At 36.8% G+C, this 22,284-nt stretch overlaps 1 protein-coding gene across 12 annotated transcripts in view; it reads right to left on the bottom strand.

Moving 5' to 3' along the window:
• Nucleotides 1–22,284, bottom strand: part of LOC117205357 (TLD domain-containing protein 2) — a 303,743-nt gene that overhangs the window by 81,852 nt on the left and 199,607 nt on the right. For all 12 annotated transcript variants that reach the window (XM_033443681.1, XM_033443683.1, XM_033443685.1 and 9 more), the window contains one exon: nucleotides 20,760–20,866. In XM_033443681.1, the coding sequence (XP_033299572.1) occupies nucleotides 20,760–20,866 (107 nt within the window). The remainder of the gene's footprint in view (nucleotides 1–20,759; nucleotides 20,867–22,284) is intronic.

Below are 22,284 nucleotides of genomic sequence, written 5' to 3'. Positions count from 1 at the left end.
GATCCTTCCATTAATTAGTTTCTACGTTTCTTTCGTACCCGTAAACGAGTATCTAATTAAACGATGACGTTCGTGAAAGAGAGAATAGAAATTCGCCATGTGAAATACCGGAAAGTTGAATATTTCTATAATACAACGGAAACACGATTAATTATCCGAAAGCAATTTCCACGATCACGAAGGATACGCAGAAGCAGCGGTGAAATGAATTTCACGTTAACATTTTAACCTAAGCTCTCCTAAGGAATTTTCGGAATTCGGTCGGCGTTTCGTACTCGAGAGCAACACACGATATTCCTTAGATGCAAAACGAAGCCAGTTTCCATCGATACGTGTCATTGGTTCTCTGATTAATCAGCTCAATAAGCGATAGAGCGATGCACATAGGGGAGAGTCGTACAGTACAGACAAAAACCTAAATAATCCTCGCTTCTACTCTTAGTTAATTGCGCTATAGACAATGCTATAAAAATTAATGAAAATAAAAAAATTGCAATTAAAATTATTGCCTCCTTTACCTGTCGCTTAATGTTTGTTGGTATTCAAAAGTTACTCGTATGCAAAGTCGACGGTTTTTAGCGTATTTTACACCTGTGAGCACGTTACTCTGACGTCATGCTGGCTTCTATCCATCATTCGTCTAATGCTAATAAGCGGAGCTGTTGGCTCTACACAAATGCACGTGGGTGGCGGCTACAACGCAGCGGGATCATGAGTCATGAGTCCATGAGTATTAGTTTAAGTTTGGCGCCGCGAAACGGCCGGTTACGTTTATTAAAAATAATAAAAATATAAACTAGTATTAGGCGAAGTAAGATTCAATTCAACGTTCAATTGCGCGGACCAATCGGATCAGCGGTTCTTAACATTTCGTTTACCAAAGGACCTCGTTCGAATGATTTTTCGTTATCGCGGACACTCGAGATTTAACTAGTTGACACTCTAAGCACAGCATAGAAAATAAACTAATAATCTACAAAATGATAATAAAACCAATCTGGATGTGCGGAATATCGCTATGGGGAACGGCAGCAATGAGCTACATAAATAAACTAGAGTCGCTACAATCGAGGATACCGAGAACAATAGTGAACGCCCCATGGTATGTCGGAAACGAGGATAGACGCAAATACTTACAAATACCAACGGTCAAATCGGCGAGTACGCAGAAAAATACAAGGAAAGAACGGCAACCATTGAAACCAGCTGACTGCTGAAGCAAGCAAAACTCACATAGAAAGAAGACTAAAAGGAAGACACTAAGACTAAAAGGACTAAGACTAAAGACTAAAAGGAAGATGGTATACCACTGGGGGGTAGCCATCCACATGTTATTTAGCTTTAGTTAGAAAAATTTACCAAATTTCCAGCTGGACAAATTGTAAAGTACAAATTAAATAATAAAAAGAAGCTCGAGATTTAACTTAAAATTTAAATCCATACTATGACGAATGTGCATAATTAAAACAGGTATTGACTGTTTTTCGCCAACTTTTTTTGAGAGAAGAGATCTGTTATAAGCAAATTGATACACACAACGAATATTTTTTACTCGGATAATGTAATGACAAGCTGCGCGTGTACGGACTTCGTGGCGCTTGGAGATCCACAGGTTAAGAAACGCTGAATCACATGATGGATAGAAGAAATATGATCGTAGTATGTCAGACTAGTCTGTAAAATGCGCTAAAAATGCTCAGTTTTACACACGCGTAACTAAATTTCTAAAGTTAACATTTGCATTTTGAGATTCGACATGTCGAAGACTGTCGAACGACGAATAAAAAGGACAATAACTTCGTGTCCCTCAATGGGAAGTTAAAACCAAAATGAAGGTACTGTAGTTGTAAGCAACGTACTTCTAGCATCGTTCTCTTCTCTTTAGTATCGCCAGAGTTCTAAGACGTCTAACGTTTACGTTGACGTCCCGCGCAACAAAAGTTATCTTTCACGGCTGATTTCTTATCCCTCAGGCAATGAAATAATTTTGTCATATCACGTACGTTGTCTCTAGGCTATAAAGTACACAAATGCTCTGGTCTTTCTAATTTACGTTGTATATTACGCACAGGGCCTAAGACTTTTTCCACGCGATTGTCGTGCAGCACTGACTAGATTATTTAAAAATATCGTGGATGAATTATTAGTGAAAAAAGGTAAAAATCTAAAAAAAAAAAGGTAAAAGACTAGTCATCCAAATTTTCTTTAACTTTTCTTATAGTTAAAATCCTTTCAAACGAGAAAGCAAGTCAGGAGAAGAAGATAAGTAAGACAAAAGTAGCTTACCACAGAGGAAACTAGACTTTGATGAACAAGTCATTGAGTGCATTATTCGCAAGGAATTATTCAACGAAGATTGGCAGCGATATATCAAACGTAAAGGTTTGTTTGGTTCATGTGTAGTGTACAGACTAAGAAAATGTGACAGAGCCATAAATTAGCGATAGAAAAACTAAGGAGGTCTAACGGACATCCCGCAAGCCATCTAACCAACAACGAAGAGAGTGTTCCAGTGTCAAAAAACAGTAACAGCATGGCCATCTCTGACCTGGGCCCTGACGACACCCCTTCCATAGGAGCCACACCCATAGTATATAAACCTTTTTATAATCAGCTCTCCACATTCTCTGTTCTAACATTCTGAACCGTCATTCTGTTGGATACGTACAATAAATTTTATTATTAAATATATCTAAATTTCAATTCTTTACCTTATTTGTGAAACGTTCGAACTGCAACGCGAGGAGATCGCCGGTGATCTGTTAATTTCGTGATTTGTTGTGTCTTCTACGTGACAAAAATATCGATCAGTCTACTTGTGATATTTGTGGACACGCCGAAATAGAAGTTATATTTTATTTAAATGTTTCTTACTAACATTACTAATTACTTAGATGTTAAAATCTATCAAGTAGATAGTTTAACGGTATTGGATAACAATTTTTCGTTCGTTGTCAATTACATCCGTTTTATCTTTATTGATCTTTACGCTAAGATATAAAAAAACTATTTTTCCCCTTTTATCAAGAAATATTTGCAACTACAAATTACTTGTTCCATATTTGATTTTTATCAAATGTAGCCTAAGTTATAGAACAGAAATTTAGATTGGCCGGTATTGTACGACTCTCGTCAAGAGATGGATAAGAGAAAATTCTCATATCCATAAATTCATTGATTCGTCGTGGCACGAAGAATTAAGAACAACGTTAATATTCGTGACCATTCTACTGGCTCATTGGCAGACGTTTCAACTTAAGCGTGCAGAGTAAAATAATGCTATATAAAGCCACATTAAAACCTGTTTCGACCTATGGGATCCAACTATGGGGAACAGAAATTCTTCAACGATTCCAATCAAAAACTCTAAGATCCTCAATAGATGCACCTTGGTATATTACCAACGAAACAGTACATTGCGACCTTAAGAGACCTACAGTTAAAAAAAAAATATCCAAATTCAGTAATAGATATAATATAAGAATTAACAACCATCAAAACCCACTAGTTACTCGATTACTTGACACGACGAATCAGATCCGCAGGCTAAAAAGACATTACTCTAGATTTAAACATTAGATTCAGCTAGAATCAAACATACGATAATCATTTATTATTCATGTTATAGTACCACGTCAGAATAATTTACTTATAATTCTCAATGAGAATTGATTGTAAACTACTTCCAAATAAAAAAAAAGAAAAAATATTCGTGACTGATTGGAACGTACGATACAATATACAAGGCCTCAAGTTAATGAATATTTTTAAAAATTCAATTACCTCCGCTTCGTGTGTTCTTTTCAAATTATCCTTTTGCTACAGCTTTTTTCTTTCGTTTAATTTATCCTTTTACCTGAAACGATTTTCACGTTATCTTTATATCTCTGCAACCTTGTATTTTATTTTCAATGTGCGTTCATTTTGTCAGTTTACTTTAATTCCTTTCCGTATTCTGTAATTCGTGATTCTGCTTTGCTTCAACTTAAAAACTTCCTGTTTTTAATTGCTACGCTACGAATTAATATTAATTAAAGAGCAACTCAACCATCAAATTTGGCTAATTCAAACAAATTTATTTCTATCGAAACAAGCAGTTAAGAGATTCCAGAACTAATTTTCGCTATAGAATTTCCTATTAAAGCAAATATGATTTCAACCAATTACCGATCTTTGATCTAGAGGTGGTAATTAATCAACCGTCGAGTTTCCATGATCAAATTAAGCCAAGTATTTTATCGACAGGGAACACGAAACTTAGACACGATTGAAATTGTTGTATCGCGTTTCGAAATTGGTGTTTCGGAAGAGATTTCATCGGACTTTTGCTTAACATTTGTATCGATAGTAAACGACATAATAGCTGATTAATACTAAATCAAAAAATGATTAAAAATTCAATTTATTATAATATTTATTGGAGTTAATATAACATTCTTTCCATAACACTTTTTAGGACTAATAGCTATACCACGGCGATATTCAGATTATCCTGATTCTTCTATTTCTTCTATTGAAGCAATAATTTCTATAAATAGAGTATTTCTGAAAGATTAATTTCAAAACGAATAATTTTATTTAAATTTCACCAATCATCTCTCGGATGATTAAATAATTACACTCCATTTCATCATTCTTTGTTGGCAACGAAAATTCTATTCTTCCCTTTTTCCAAATATCTATCTTTATGCACAAAAGTTTGAAGCGTTTGATCTAACGCATATTTGTATATAGTACAGAGATCGACAAGGGTATTCTAGTACTTCTTTTGTTTTTAGATTTTTTGAGAGCGTAGAATATGAAAATAAACGATCCAATCTGTTAACAGATATTTGATCGTAAATAATTCTCAGAATCTTTCAACTTTCGTTCGCGATGATTCAATGGAACGTTCGTAACTCCTGACTGTTGTCCCTCGAAACTTTCTAACCGAAATACATCCAGAATTTCTCCGTTCGTCTAGCCAGACTTTCTTCAGCGGCTCGATCGATTCGAGACATCGTTTCGCCTGTAATTCAACGCGGATGGAAAGCTTCAATTAATTTCGGTCTGATAAATCTTCGAGGACGTACGAAACGAACGCGTTTCATAAGAAGATCGGATTGGCGTAATTCCTTGAAAATGTCCCGTGAAACGGCAGACATCGCACGTATGGTACTTTAGACTGTCGTAAGAAACGATTGCTGGCACGAAGCAAACGGACAGCATGTGAATAAAATAAATAATAAATAAAATAAAAGTAAAAGTAATCTAACATGATACAATGGCGTACTTAAGCACTTGCTTTTCAAAAATTGAACTAAATGTACGTTCATTTACAGTTGATTTTTCAACAACGCGGGCTCTATTTTTTTTACACAGCCAGAAGCACAATTTTTCTGTTAGAATACGAAATTACATCAAGGATTTTTGTATTGTACTAATGTATCACGAAAAACTTAAAAATAGGGTAGATGTTTATAATTATTCTCACCACTGTACAGATATTATATGCCAATATACAGTGGCTCAAGAAAGTATTCGAACGCTTACACTTACAAATTTTAATTAATAAAATGAGGTGTACTAAACTAATTTGTTAAAACAATTTCGTATCTATAGTGTAGGATCTTATACTACAATTAGTTTATTTGCAATAAATGGATTAAACAGGAAACGATGGTTGTTTAACGTGAACTAATCACAATATCGTATTATAATTAAGACAACTAGATAATTAATTTGCAACTCTCGTCACTACGGATTCAACTCTATCTCGACAACGCTAGTGTCACACGCTCAAGGAGACCACTCGCACAGAAACAGTAATAGGATAGGCTAGACATCCTGCATACTACAGCCATCGAGACAATAACCAAATAGTAACGGAATAGGCGCCTCTGAGATACACCAGACGACAACCCTTCCAGAGGGACTGAAACCTCAGTATAAAAGCCCCCCAAAATAAGCGTTCGCCCCAGTCTGTTAAAACATTTTGAATCAGTCTCTTGTAATTCAATAACAAATATAATACAAGAGTTAACAACCACCAAAACCCATTAGTTACCCAATTACTCATACAACATACTCCGCAACCGTTTGTTTATAATTCGCCCCACACCCCCCAGACCCCTCGTCCACGATATTACAATAGTGACGGGAAAGTCTGAAGATTACATCAGTCAAATTTGAAAACGATTCAATAATATGGACAGAAGTTATGATACTTTTATTAGAAACATTCATGGTGTCTTACAAAAGTATTCGAACGCTGTAACACCGTTGATATTCCTATCTTTTCATCTTCCTTTGCACCGCATGTAGACATCATTACTAAATGAAAATATTGGTACGTTCATTTGTTGTTAGGATATCGTTTCAGTAACAGTAACGCAAAAGTGTGCACAATAGTATTTAAAACGAATACCAAAAAGTCTGAAACAAAAGTGTGAAAGAGAAATAATATTCCGATTACATGACGACGGCAAATCATATAACGAGATTGCCGGAATTGCGAACAAAAGTAAGTGCACAATAAATTATATCATAAAAAAATCAAAGAATGAGGGAACACTTGCAAACAAAGTTCGATCAGATCGACTAAAGAAATTGATTGGAAAAGAGGAGAAAGTTACCATTCGCGAATTAAAAAAAAATCCTACTACATCCGCTCCTCAACTCGCAAGTATGGTAGTTGATATGTTTCATAAAGAAGTTCACTCGGAATTATGTCGACGAATCTTACGAAACAATGATTTTCATGACAGAGTACCGCGAAAGAAGTCATATATTAATGTGGTAAATCATAAAAAAAGATTGACTTTTGCAAAAACCTATATTAATAAAGATAATTCTTTTTGGGACAAAGTCATCTTTTCGGACGAGTCAAAGTTTAACGCTTTTGGCTCGGATGGTGAAAATTATGTATGGAGAAAATCAAATACGAAATTGGAAATTCGACATTTACATCAAACAGTGAAACACGGAAGTGGATTGGTTATGGTGTGGGGAATTTTGATAGTTATTGATGGAATACTTGATAAATATAAGTATTTAAATATTCAAAAAAAAAATAACCTTAAAGAAAGTGCCCGTAAATTAGGATTATTGGAAGAATTTCACTTCCAACAAGATAATGATTCTAAGCATACTGCTAGAATTGTGAAAGAATGGATCGTATAGGACACACCACACATGTTAATTACTCCACCGCAAAGTCCAGACATAAATCCGATTGAAAATTTATGGGCTGAGATCGGAAAAAGATTAAATAAATATTAGATGATCTCAAAGCAAGTATTGCAAGATAAAATTATAGAAATATGGGACTGCGTTGAGTGTAATTTTACAAAATCACTGATTTACAGTATGGAACGTCGATTGAGGCACACTATTGCTGCTAAAGGTGGTCCAACAAAATATTAATATTAAATAATTTAATAAGAGATAATCAGATAAAATAATATAAACCTATTTTGTGAAATACATGTGTGACCCATCGCGATGCACGTCGTTCTACGGAACAAACTCGAGTGACCCACCGGTAGTGCACGCCGCCTCATGGGACAGACACGTATGACCCGCCGATGGTGCACGCCGGTGTCACGTAAAATAACACAAAAAACAAAAAAAAAAAAAAAATAAAAAAGAAACTATTTTTTTCTAACACAGTTTACAAATTTTACTTCCGAGTTCTAGGCGCGACTTTTCAAGACTGACTCTTACAACTCGACTTCCGATCGGATTCGATTATTTGTCTTTTGTCACCCCTCAATATCCGCACTATCCTTGCGATCACCGCCACACATGCCTTCTCCTCGAATATTCGGCGGAAGGACCGTTGGGATATTGATGGCTCATTAGGCACTTCGGTGATATACATTGTCACCGAGTGCCGCCACATCTTTATCTCCGATTTTAAAGTGAGCCGGTCGTGACAGCGGCCTGGTCTCTGATGTGGATTGTCGTTTCACCGGCGTCAATGTGTTAATGTACATTATTTCGGCTATTCAAGTTTGCATATGTAAGCGTTCGAATACTTTCGTGAGCCACTCTATATACTTATATTATTTATACGTATATTATGTTTATATTACGACGTGATGATCGTCACACGATTGACCGCGCGACAATAGCGATAATAATACAGGCATTGTCTAGCCGATCGTCTTTTAGCAACGGTGATTCGCGTATTTTTTCCAACGTTCTCCGTTAGTCGTCTAGTTTGTTACAAAGTCACGGTTTACTACACGGACTACATGCATAGTACGTATGTTTTCTCGGAAACTCTCGCAATATTGACCGAGAAAAACATGCGCGTGTAAGAAAATCCGTGTTGTCGAGACCGGTGCTGTTCTACGGTCAATTGTACGTATTTCAGCCCGATGGCCTAGAAACTGGTCTTGGCTTTACGTGTATACGAAATTGAACTAGTACAAATTTCTGAAATGTCAACGTTAGGACGTTTAATTAGGTTAAGAAGGCGAAATTCTATTAGATATTTCATTTTCCGGCGTGTCTGTTTCGCGACATTCAGAGAAATTTCCGAGCCAGCGGTTCTTTTGCAGACGTATAATACATAGAAGCTGCAAGATTCGGAGATTCCAAGCGATACAAACGAACGAGGCTTGAATGTTCGCGTTACGTGGCTGAAATTACTTTGTCTCTCGACCAAAGTAATCTGAAATTTCAAGAATACCTAGCATTCTACAGAACGCACAACCGAACCTTACCATTTCCGAATCAATCGGGATATCGTTGAATTCCAAAGAAAACACAAATGATATTGTTGTTTTCGTTTGCATATTTTATGCACTGTTGGAGTATTATTAGGTCTATATTATATTAAAAAACATTGAAACGCGCGGATGGCAAATATTTACTTACTGAATGTTTCAAAAGATAGTTCGTCGGAATCTTTCGCATGTATATCACGTAATACTGCGACAAGTCTACGATTTAAAAAGAACGATGAAAATCGTCGCGTCAGGTATGAGAAAACCTACGTATGTTTAGTAAGTAGGTAAGCATTAAATGTAACTCAAGTTACATAATATCAATGAATTCATTGTAACATATTATAGGATTTATTTATTCAGAAATATTATTAGGTCGTTCGAAAAGTTTCTTTCGTTTTATAAGGAAATAATGGACGCACAACATTTTCCGTTTTATATTATTTTATCGAATTACATATGATCCATTTTGTTCTATCAAAATGAAGATCGCAATGTTCGGCAAATTAGGTTTCATGTTTGTATAAACACAGGTGATCATAAATAATATTCCAATTCTAAACAAAGATTCAGTCAGATATCTGGACATGATTCTGGACAGAAGAATGACATGGGAACGATACATCGTAGACAAATCCAAATGACTTAAATTAAAATTAAAAATATTCTACTGGCTCATTGGCAGACGTTCCAACTTAAGTGTGCAGAGTAAAATAATGTTATATAAAGCCACATTAAAACCTGTTTGGACCTATGGGATCCAACTATGGGGAACAGAAATTCTTCAACGATTCCAATCAAAAACTCTAAGATCCTCAATAGATGCACCTTGGTATATTACCAACGAAACAGTACATTGCGACCTTAAGAGACCTACAGTTAAAGAAAAAATATCCAAATTCAGTAATAGATATAACATAAGAATTAACAACCATCAAAACCCACTAGTTACCCAATTACTTGACACGACGAATCAGATCCGCAGGCTAAAAAGACATTACTCTCTAGATTTAAACATTAAATTCAGCTAGAATCAAACATACGATAATCATTTATTATTCATGTTGAGGTGGTACGTCGTGATAGGTGCGGAAGGAATACTCAGACGTTAAACGAACAATAGTTTATTGAGAAAAGATTTAATAAACAGAGTCAACAAATAACAATTAACAGAAACGATCAACAATAACTGGTAACGATTAACAACTAACAATTGAGATCAAGAGTTCAATCGACGCGTTGCTACGCAATGGCACTGAGGACTTTTCTATTTCACGGCGCAAGACAGGCTGTCCTTTTGTTCCCAAATCGAACGGATTCTTTCCTTCGTTGCCCATCGATATCCGCCACTAGCGTGCATTCATTAGATGTGCCGCCGCGGCTGGCACGTGTATGCTCTTCCGAGGATTCGGCGGAAAGAGCGTGAAGGTACCGATGGCACTGTCACGACCGGCATACTTCAAATCCGACGGACTGACGATAGAGATAAAGATATGGCGGCACTCGGCGACAATGTATATCGCTGAAGTGCCTAATGAACCATCAACATCCCAACGGTCCTTCCACCGAAGGTTCTCGAAGAAAGAGCACGTGGCAACGATCGCGGACGCCTAGCAAATGCATGGACGGTGGGGATGTTGAGGGATGACAAAAGAAAGTAATCGGATCCGATCGAAAGTCAAATCATAAGAGTCAGTCTTAGAAAGTCACGCCTAGAGTTCGGAAGTAGATTGTAAAGTGTATTGATGTTAGAAAAAAAATAAAGTTTTCTTTTTTTATTTTTCACCTCAAATTCCTTTTTTATTTTGTTATTTTACGTGACAGCACATTGGGCACGTCGGTGTTGCACTTTGAAGGCGTGGCGCTTTGTATTCGGAGTCGTTGGAAGGTTCCGTGGCCCGTGCTGCCACAATGTTATAGTACCACACCAAAATAATTTACTTATAATTCTCAATGAGAATTGATTGTAAACTTATTTCAAATACAGAAACATGTTTGTATAAAGATACGTCGTTGTAAAAGATATGTCTGTGAAAGAAAGACACTTTCCGCACAACCTAATAGAAATTAGCGTCTCCAATGATTTGTATCATATATGATAAGTTTATTGATAGATAGATTTATTTACCATGGATTAAACAGCAGACGATGGTTATTTAACGTGTACAGTAATGTACTATAACTAAGACAACTAAATGGATAATCCACAACTCATAACTAATAGTTTACAGCACATAACAACTCAACTCTCCACTCCTCACAACTAGACTCTTAGTTAACGACTGCCAATTAATTCGTTTTTCTCGCTTAAGTATTTCTTTGTCTTTTCTCATACTCCCACTACGTACGTGTTCCGTAATCGTCCGCGATCATGACACGTCATGACGACACATTGATAGGCCGCTTGGCTCATTGAAATTTCCCGACCCTTTCGACCTGTCGGCACTTAAGCTTTCTCGCTTTCATTGTTTATAGTTCACCTGATAATTCTTACACAGTTTGTCTACGATACTACAATATCGATTAATTCTAACTCGATATGTACTTTTCAACCTTTCTGCAATTCTATCTATATCTTTACAGTTCAATCTTGTTCGTTCTAGCAAAAGATATTTCTAATACTCTAAGAGAATGCGTAACACAAAATTGAAAAGAGAAACGGTGCACGAGTTTCTCACGTTCTGCTCAAACATGAGATACGTTCCAACGTTGGGAAAACACAACTGGGTCGAGAATGGCCGGAACAACGTGGTACCAAGGACTTGCAAGCACGGATCGACTGTCTTACAATTTCTTCGAAACGTTCACGTAATTGAATTTTTACAGAATCTTATCCAACTGGAGATACGTATGTACTCGTCTTCAAAGCAGAATGTTTCAACGCGTAATCCATACAAGCCAGCTGTTGCAAAAATGACTTGTGGCGGCACGTGCCACGGAACTTTCCAACGGCTTCGCGATACAAAGTGCTACAAAGCCCAACACCGACGTGCTCAATGTACCATCGATATCCTTACGCTTCTTCCGTCGAATTCTCGGAAGAGCATACACGCGCCAGCCGCCACGGTACATCTAATGAACGCACGCTAGCGGGGATATCGATGGGCAACGAAGGGAAGGATCCGTTCGATCTGGAACAAAAGGACAGTCTGTCTCGAGCTGTGAAATAAATCCTCAGTGCCATTGCGTAGCAAACGCGTCGATTGAACCCTCGGTGTTAATTGTTAGTTGTTAACTGTTACCAGTTATTTGTTGATCATATCTGTTAATTGTTATTTGTTGACTCTATCTGTTAAATCGTTTGTTAATAAATTGTTGTTCGTTAAACATCAAAAGTAGTTCCTTAAATGCACTATCACCTACCAAACACCTCAGACTTTTCCATTAATTTCTTGCAAACTTGTCGAAGAACTGACACATCGCGTAAAATAATTGAAAGAATCTTCTTTCGAGGAAAGTAGCGCTCACCTTACCGACCTACTCCTCAAGGATTTTGCCGTGAAACGAATACCTTAACGAATAAATTTCCACAAAAACCGCGACTGTAGAACGAACCCATTTCGAAAACGTAGCCTGACAAATTCCAGAACCGTTGGGTCGATCCCGGTGGCACGGCCGCGCTATCCCAGTAATTAGATAAATTTCCGAGCGACTGGCCGGGAATTCGAGCGACTGTCATTTAGCAAATCCACGCCGGCCATTAAAGGCACGCGAGTATACACGGCAAGTGTTATTAGTGTTTCGTGGTACACGGGTATTTGGGTTAGTCTCTCGCGGCGGACATGGATTCTGCGTTTAATAAAGTGCTCCCGGCCACTGTATCAGAACGGCGTTGTGCATTTAAATTTTCCACGTGATCTCCGCTTCCTGCGACTCATACCATTCGCTCTGTTTCTGCCGCGCCTCGTGTTCATCGCCGTACTATCTCAACCCATGCTCAAATTACCGTCAATATCGCGGCTCTTTAATGAAACGTTAACAGGGACTTAATCACGGAAACCTTCGTTTCGAATTTCCATTCGTTTCGTTGATCGAATTTCCTCCCGTTATGTGCTATCGTTTCGCTGGTTGTCCGTGTTTAATGTTCGATAGGGTTACGTACATAAAGGCGGCACGAGGGTGGAGGGCCGAATAACGAATTGCGAGCACGTTCTACCACGTTTACCTTTTATCGGAGCGTCGAAAATATTGGAACAGTACGAAACTTCCTCCGGAATTCACTCGCTGTTTTTCGTGACACGTATGGATAGCTTACGGTTCTTCTCGACGATGATCGTTAAAACGGTGACGCAGCGCTGCGTTATACCGTGTTACAGGAATGGCCAACAAGTTGATCGCGAAGCGATTTTTGCTCGCTTGTCACAGAGCCATAAATTAGCGATAGAAAAACCAACGGGGTCTAACGAACATCCCGCAGGCCATCGAAACAACAATGTGAAGAGTGTCCCAGTGTCAGAAAACAGTAACATCAAGACCATCTCTGACCTGAGCCCCAGCGATACCTCCAGCGACACCCCCTTCATGGGAGCCAAACCCATAATATTTTTTTTTGTTTTTTTTTTTATTATTTAACTTGTACTTTACAATTTGTCCAGCTGGACATTTAGTACATTTTTCTAACTTAATTGCTAAATAAATGGATGGCTACCCCCAGCAGGATACCATCTTCGAGAAACCCATAGTATATAAACTGTTCTAACACTCTGAACCGTCACTCCTGTTGGATTCGTACAATAAATTTTATTACTAAATATATCTAAAGTTCAATTCTTTACCTGATTTGTGAAACGTTCAAACTGCGACGCGAGAAGATCAGCGGTAATTTGTCAATTTCGTGATTTCTTGTGCCTCCTACGTGACACGCTCATTGATAGCATCACTGATAGATAGGAGACGACACGCAACGCAACTTAGCCGCGACTTATAGAAACAAACGGTCGTGGCTTTTTTAGTATCGTAGTAACTATAAATATTATTAATAAAATATCACGTTGGTCTAATACTCTCTCCTTCTTCGTTACTTGTTAGTACACAAGATACGTGTTTGAATAAGAAAATGTGTAAAATTCGAGATTTTAGTAGGTAGATCGCGACACATTTTTAGGAAAAACATTTAGTCGATCGTATTTTATTTTTATACCGAGATTATACTGTTTTACGTTGTATAGATTATACTGCGTTGCACTGTAAACGGATTATATCGTAGGCTTATTCACAAGGAAATCGAAGACCTCGCTGCGAAAATCGGGCAGTGCACGTTTTGAAAGCTGTGAGAAATCGAACGAAATTGAATTAACACTAATCTTACCTGGTCTGGTCGAATGCCGGTTTCAAAATTGAATTTAAGATTGCACATTATTCGTCGTTACTTTATTTGTTCGTCTAACTTTATGTAGATTCTTCTATTAATAAAAATTAAGAAATTGATTGATCGGATAATATAAGAATTTACATAAAGTTAGACGAACAAAAGAAATAACGACGAATATACAATTTTTAATTCAATTTTTAAACCGGTCATTTGACCGCGCTTGGTAAGGTTAGCGTTAACTACGACTTGTTTAAGCAATCGCGATAATATTTGGAATTTGGAAAGGCGTTGGCGTGGCAAATGATACATAACAGATGATATTTCTTACATTTCCGTGAAAAGTATTGGGTTAGCAACTAAGTGATTGCGGATTTTGTCAATACCACCTAATGACAAAATCCGCAATCACTTAGTCGCCAACCCAATAGTTTGAATTAATTGATTGCCGTTAAAAGTCTTTTAATTTCATTTAAAGCATCTTAATTTATTTTGAATACATTATTTTATACCACTCTCCCTTTCATATCTGGAAAACGAAGACGAATCGATCCACGGTGTGCGACATTTTTTCCACAAATTGATCTTCCAAGCACGTTGGCAAAGTTTATCGATTTGGATGTGGAACACTCGGTATATAACATATAATCGGACTGCGGATTTTTATACAAATTCACATTTTCGAGAATATAGCTAGAAAAGTACAGAGACTCGATAGAAAATTGTTTTACGCAGCAAATATAATAGAAAGTATGGTAGTTTGCACATTTCATATAATTTTTCATATTACGTGCATTCTGTGCAATTTACACGCTCGTATTTCCTAGAAAGCCATAAAAATTCACAGTCCACGTATATAACAACGAATGAGTCTAAATCTTTAGACAGAGAACTTTAATTAGAGAAAGGCTGAAAACTTGGTTCGCTCCTAGCCATGGTACGACATTTATCACGGCAACAGCTATGCTGATTATATCTAATAAGCAAATAATTAAAAAGCTGGATTTAACGAACCGAACAAGCTGTCAATATTTAATTAACGCTCGTTGCGTTTAGAACTCGCTCTGGCGATGCCGATCTTCGCCCGATATATGTAGACACCGATGTGTTTTGTCTTTTGGTGGAAATGGAATAAGAAAAACGAGAGGACCGTTAAACCTCGCTCGAATCGATACGACGCTGTAAAACTAACCAGGTGAAACAAACGAGTGGATACAGAGAGAAAGTATGGGAACTTTAATTCTTGCTTCGAATGCAAATTCCGAGATAAAAGTGTCTCCCGGATTATGGGGCTGACGCGTTGCTCGTAAATAATGTTTAACGTTAAATGAATAATTCAGCGATGTATAATCGGCAACCTAAATTATTATGTTGCCCGAGTTGGATTAAACGTGGAATTCTGACTACCATGCTCCGAGTACTGTCGCTTTTTGGTATTTTTTCTTGGTTACCGTTAGCCCGCGGATATTTAAGCAAACTCGTATTTTTACCAATAATACAAAAATGGAACTCTAGCAGAGATCTGTTTCGTCTAATGGCTGTTATAAAAAATACAAACTATACTTGGGATATTTTATATATGCGTATATGTGTTTGTGTGTATGTGTATGTGTGTGTGAGATACACGAAAGTATTTCGAAAATTTTTATGAATGTGTTATACAGGATGTGGCCGAATAACATGTCGCGTGAGGTGATCTCTTATGAGAAAATAAGGAGAAAGCACGGAATAAAGGATTCTTCATATGTCTCGTTTTCAAGAGATTTTTTAAATTTGGAAATTTGTGAATTAAGCTTGAATAATCATCGACTGAACACGAGTAAACGATCAATAGAAGGTTCGTCCGTTTAAAGCTCCGTTTTCAAGGAAATAGAGTTCGCAGATGTTTAGTTAGAAATTAGCCTAATACGATACATTTTCAAATTTATTTTTCTTTTTCAGAAACAAAGCGTCTTGTGGACAAACTTTATTCCATATTTTCGACTTATTTTCGCACGTGGAATAACGTCCTGTCGATTATCTACTTTTGTTCAATCAGGAATTAGCCATGTCCAAGTGTACTTGAAAGAGATTCAAACCCGATTTTCTCGAAAACGAAACCTTATGTGACGAACAAATTTTTGTTCTGTACTTTCTTTTTATTTTTTCATAAAGAATCACTTTGTGCTTGCTTATACATAATTATTCGGCCGCTCTGTATATACAAAATTTTATTAACCCTCGCAATTCCTGTGTACGTGCTTAAATTGATTTTATACTTAACAAATATGATAGTTGTGTCTAGTTATGGTGTTCGTGAAATTTCAAAATGTTTCGTATAATACACATAATATAGATACATAAAGTGCTTGTTCCAAAGTAACAAAAATGTTACAATTAACGTTATAATTAATATTATATGGATCCCTTAAACTATACTATAAAAGAGATTATATTTCCCAGGGATAAAAAAAGGAAGGAAGGAAGGAACTTTCGACCTATTTAATCTTAATTTTCAACGTCCAATACGTTATATACCTTCTAAGCAGCCTCGTGTTTCAATTAAGCGCAGCTTGGCGAACAACTTACTCGCTAAATATCGCAACGGATGCTAGTAACTTAATCGGTATAAATTTACCGTGTTCGCCTGTTTGCGTTAAAAATAGCCGTATTATAATCTAAGAACGAAACTTAGCTGTAAAAATAACGACCGTCAACATCTACACCGAGTGTCTCGTAAGTTCATCGCTGTTATTATTTCCTACAAATATAAAATAAATAGACGAATATCCTTAGAAACTTTATTGAAACCTCGAAAGAAAACAATGACGACTTCGCTTTTAATTTAAGACCTGCATCTACCGATTATGTCACGTTAGATTTATATGAATAGATTCGCTGGTCAAACAAACCAGGACAGAACGTGGTAGCATCGATGCAAGTGCCTTTACTACAGCGGAACTCCATTTATTTGAACCAGTCGGAGGACAAACAATTTATATAACCGAAGTTCGTATAATAAGGGTTTACCTTCGGATAATCAAATTCGATAGAATTTTTGTTGAAATAAAGTTCCACTGAATTCGTTCCAATCAAATGAAATCTGCATTCGATAACGAACTAACTTGAATAATAACTATTGTAAAAAGTTACCGACAATCGTCGAAAAAGTTCTCAAAACCCGATAACAACCACTATATATCACACGACAAGTAGTTTACTATGGAAGCTCATTAATCACCTGTGAATACGATTAAAAATATGGAACCTGAGCAGAGATTTATTTCACGTGCTAAATATTACAACGAGTACTTTACTGTTTGCCATTTTATATACTTTTGCGCTTTCGAACTTTTATAAGCGCGTAGAAATCTCTGACACTCCGCACCAGACATTTTGTATACTTTGTCGAAGAGACTACAGATCGTCCGATCGTTGAAAAATCCGCGGGCGCGGATAAATCTCACGAGAGGAATGTCAATTAAAGTTGAGCTGGTGCGCGGGCGCGCGAAGCGATCGATCAGGTCTGGCATCTGTGCCACTTTAAGAAAGTAAGTCAATGCAATTCGCAATGAGTAAGGTTGCATAGGCGATGCTTTAGCGCCTAGGATCGACGAAGACCTTCGGCTTTGGATCATGATCTACACGGTCGTCTGCTCCGATTAGTCGTTCCTCAAACGATCGATCTGAGCTTCCGCGTAAAGGCGCTGCTAACGAACACTATGGAACACTATCAATATTTCAACCGTCTAAAAATGAAACCGAGTCACTCGATATTTTAAAAGCTACTAAACTTCGTTATCGGAGCATACGATTAACTATAGACCGAGTCGTTTCTCAATTAGAAGCTTCTACAATTACGATATTAAAAATTAATAGCGAAGATAAATCAAGTTCAGTTAGGTCAGTGTGGAATCGGAGTCGTTGAAAATATAAAAATGATATAATTTACGCGTAGGAAAGATCAAACTATACGTGGAAAGATAGAGAATCTTTAAATAGGAAAATTATTACATGAACGAGGAGCTGATCCGTCTTTCTCGATTAATAGGTCGATACCTAGCCGTTTAAAAACAGAATGATTTATAACAACAGAGTTGATCGGTTTGACTCGAATATCGATGATATCGAAATGTTATCGCCAGGTGAAATGTAACAAGTGAGGCGTGTCTTGTCCGAAAATTCATTTCATTGAAACGATAACGAGCTACACTAGAAGTCCATTTGTCGGAACGAAATTTTAGTTAAATGCTAGTTCGACCGATTAATCTTGTGCTCATTCAACTCGCTTATCTAAACACGAACTCCTATTATGAGAACGAGGTATAATAAACAGTGGAAAAAAAAGCGGTTGATTCTTACTATGGAAATTCTCGTGCGAGTTCAGATAAACGGAGGTTTATTAAAATGACTTCCATACTTTATTTTATACAATGGCGCGATAGCAACGTTGCAATAATTTGAATATGTTTTATTCGACACATCTTAAATATGTATCTCTGCCAACAACTTATTCTTTCGGTGAAACATTATTTTCTAAAATAATGCAAACTCTTTGTAACGTAAGTTAACGAGATAAAGATATGTTAGAGTAAACAAAATAAAAAGGTAAGTGACCAATGTAATAAGTATTTACAGTCTCTTCACGCCTTTCATTCGCTTTATCGGCATGTGAACAATATTATCAATATACCAATAAGTATTGTACTATCGATATATCAATAAATCCTTATCAATAGTCAAATTAGTATATCGTAAGATATGTTAGAACGAACGGAGTTTGTTCTCGAACAACGTTAGTTGTAGCATAAATTGAAACGTAATATATTCAGATGTAACTCGTCTCAGACTGACAGTTGAAAACAAGGCTATGGTTAGTACAACGATTTGAACAATGCAAAAACGTAATATGATCTAAAAGAAACAAATGGTAGAAATAATATGAAATCTATTTCTTTAACACGAGTCATAAAATGGCGAGGCAATCGCGTTAGCCAACCTTCCCATAAACAAATCTCGCCTCTTTACCGTGACATCCGATACTCGTTCATCTTCCAGCAAGCTGGTTTATAGCGCTATTCACGATTTTTTACGCTGTTTAAGTATCTTCTACACACTGGATACCGTTAATCGAGAGAAAGAGAGATTCAAAGAGATTCGCATCGTTAGTTAACGTTTACTCCTTACAGTCGTAACGAAGGCGGAATTCTTCGTATTCGTTGTACCATCTACCAGTTGTAAGGTAGTTCGTCGTAGCGTAGCTTACCGTATGTATTAGGTTGTCCGAAAAGTTTCTTTCGTTTTATGAGGAAATAATAGACGCACAACGTTTTTTCTTTTATATTATTTTGTCCAATTACGTACGGTCCATTTTGTTCTGTTGAGATAAACACCACGACATTTCACACACTTGGTTTCACGTTTATATGAAGGTGCACTGTTGTAAAAAACACGTTTGCGAAAGAAAGACACTTTTCGGACAACCTAATACTTCCACGGATATACAATCACTTAGCCATGAATTTCGACCGCAATCTCTATTATCAGAACACTGGATCGCTTTCGACTTTCACCGACACTTTTTCACGGTGAATATCGTTTATCTTGTTACCATCGATAAGCCGTAATAAACTCTAAGGATATGTTATCGACAGGATCGGGTCTAAATTCAATTGCAAGCAGACGTAAGTAGAACTTTCGGTGCGTGCCCGATGAATTGGAATTTCGAGAAAGAAAGCAAAGATTAATTGTACGAGATAATTCAGCAATTACGCGGTTTGTGAGCGCGTGGAGAAACGAAAATTCTGCGAGAGTTTCGTTCTCGAGATAAACCACTGTGAATGTTGCTCCGTTTCCCTCGTTTTTCCTTTTATAATCATCTTCTTTGCCGATCTAACGCAATTTTTTGTTTGTCCTAGTAGTTCTTACGATTATCGTATCGGTGTGTTTCTTTCATTTTTCTGCTTATCATTCCTTTATTCGTTGGCTCCACGGATATGTCGATAAAACGTTGATTTAACGTCTGTTCAACGACTATACGTTCCGCGACTTTAGGGAGAATTTCGATGGAACTTCAAATTCGTTAAAATATTAAACGAAGATAGGAAGTTTAAGAAAAAAAAGTCAATGAAAGCAAGTGATTTCTTTAGTTTCACTTACTGGACTAGACATTTTTGGCATGTAAATGTGGTCTTGAAGTATTTATGAAAATGTAATTTTGTTTATTTTAATTTTTCTAATCGTTTATTAACTTTCAAGACTTTTAATAACTTTAGACCACGTTTAATAACTTTTTAAAATAGCGATAAGCGGAAGAGTAATCGATTAATCAATTCCCTTTGTTACAAATTTCTCCAAGAATCGAACCTCAAATCTTGATTTCATCATTTGTTTATAATATCTCTGTTAAACGATATAAATTGTACTCATTTGTCGAAACAAGTAAATTTCTTAACTTTTGCTTTCGAATGACCGTGACAATGGTTACATCAAGGTCAAAGCTCAATGGTCAAAGACGACTGCTTGAAATGAGAACTCGTGTATAATACACACAACGAACGAATAAGAAGACCTGAAATAAAAGAATTAATTTCTACCTTGAGGCTATCTACGTCCCAAAAAGGTCTAGTCCCATATGACTCATAGTTGGTCCACAAAAAAGAAAAAGAGAATAAATTCATAAAAGTCACCTGCCTTTTTTATCGTTACACGAAAATCCCTTCTTAAATGAACATTTATGGAAACAATATTTTACTCACCCTTCGTGAATTCGTCGACCGACTCGAACCGTCCTTCGACCTTGTTCTTCGATGAATCCCAATCAAAAGGCGCGGCGAATCCATGATCCACGCTGCGACTCTTGCTCCTGCGAAAGCAAAAGTTTAATTAACCATTGAAACGATGAAACCCCGTACTTTCTCTATTCCTTGACTCTCTACGTTAAGATAGGTTCGTTGGAACAAACGAGTTTCGAAATTTCTAATACGAACGAACAGAACTGAATCGTACACGATTAAATACAGAATATTATTCGTGTAACCTTCTGTTTCTCTTCTGCTCCGTTTCATTCTTCCGTTTTTCTTTTCTGTATTCTTTGCAAAAGCAGAGTCGGCGAGGCGAGACACGATGCAATTTCACGATGCAACGAGCCATGCGTCGTATATAAACGAACCCTAAAAGACGTATCCACGGCACAGAATGGCCTGCGAAGATAGCGAGCAACAATGGAAGGCTTCCGTCAATGAAATTGCCGGCTACGAAAGAGAGAAAGAGAGAGAGAGAGGCAAAGAGAGAGCGAGAGAGAGAAATAACAAGTTTGATGGAGGAGCACAAGGCGCGAACGAGTTATCTGATGTTGCAACAAGTAAAATCCGCTAAACCGATGAGTACGTACTTCTCGTACTTGTGCAATGTCCGCGGATTTTTAATCCTTCCTGATGAAAATTTTTCAATGGTTAAAACTTTGATTTTATATTCGCAGATTGACAATAGTCGATACGTTATTCGAGAAAGCGTTTCAGATAAAACTTGTTCTGTTTCAAGGGGGACGTGTTCCGACGACCACCAGATTTGTCTAGGTGAATACGTTTTCGGGATTTCAAGGCTACCTTAGTCTTTTCTGAATGGAATTATATGTACATTTTTCTTCATGCATCGCTCGATGCAGTTTGTTTTTAATTATTTAGAGAAAAGTATTAAGGTATACCCGTATGCGACAAGTTTAAAAGGTATACCATGTTAACTTCGTCAAGTTAAATGTACGAAAGACAAGGAGAACGTAGAAACACCTGCGCTATCTTTCCTCGTCTTTCATACGATAACACTCGCAAGAATCAAAGTTAGAATATTTTTTGAATCAACCATTCTTCGACTCGAATACCTTAATACTTTGACTGCCACGTTGGTCACGGTTTCTCCTGCGACGCCACGGTGGTCATTGGTGACCGGAGCGCTCGAACTTCGTACAATTGTAAAAATTGAATGAAAATTGACAGTTAGAGCATTTTGAATATTACCGATAAATAGAAGATTCTTTGAAATAAAATTAAAACTTTATTAATTACAATTAAACTTTTTTATTAGAACATCAATAAAAAAAATGAGAACAAATCTTGCATGTAACGGTGCACTGTATTTGCATCCATATCTTTGAGGGCTAATCTACGAATATTATTATAAACACACGTTAGAAAATAATCGTAAATGCTGCTTTATAATCATATAATTGAAGTTAGAAGTGTGCACATACCTTACTATTATATATAGAATGAGCAAATACCGTTT

The sequence above is a fragment of the Bombus bifarius genome, unplaced genomic scaffold, assembly GCF_011952205.1.
Source record: "Bombus bifarius isolate JDL3187 unplaced genomic scaffold, Bbif_JDL3187 scf7180000007990, whole genome shotgun sequence".
NCBI classification, from domain to species: domain Eukaryota; kingdom Metazoa; phylum Arthropoda; class Insecta; order Hymenoptera; family Apidae; genus Bombus; species Bombus bifarius.
The sequence above is the reverse complement of the archived record's forward strand: the minus strand, read 5'-3'. Positions and strand labels throughout refer to the sequence as shown.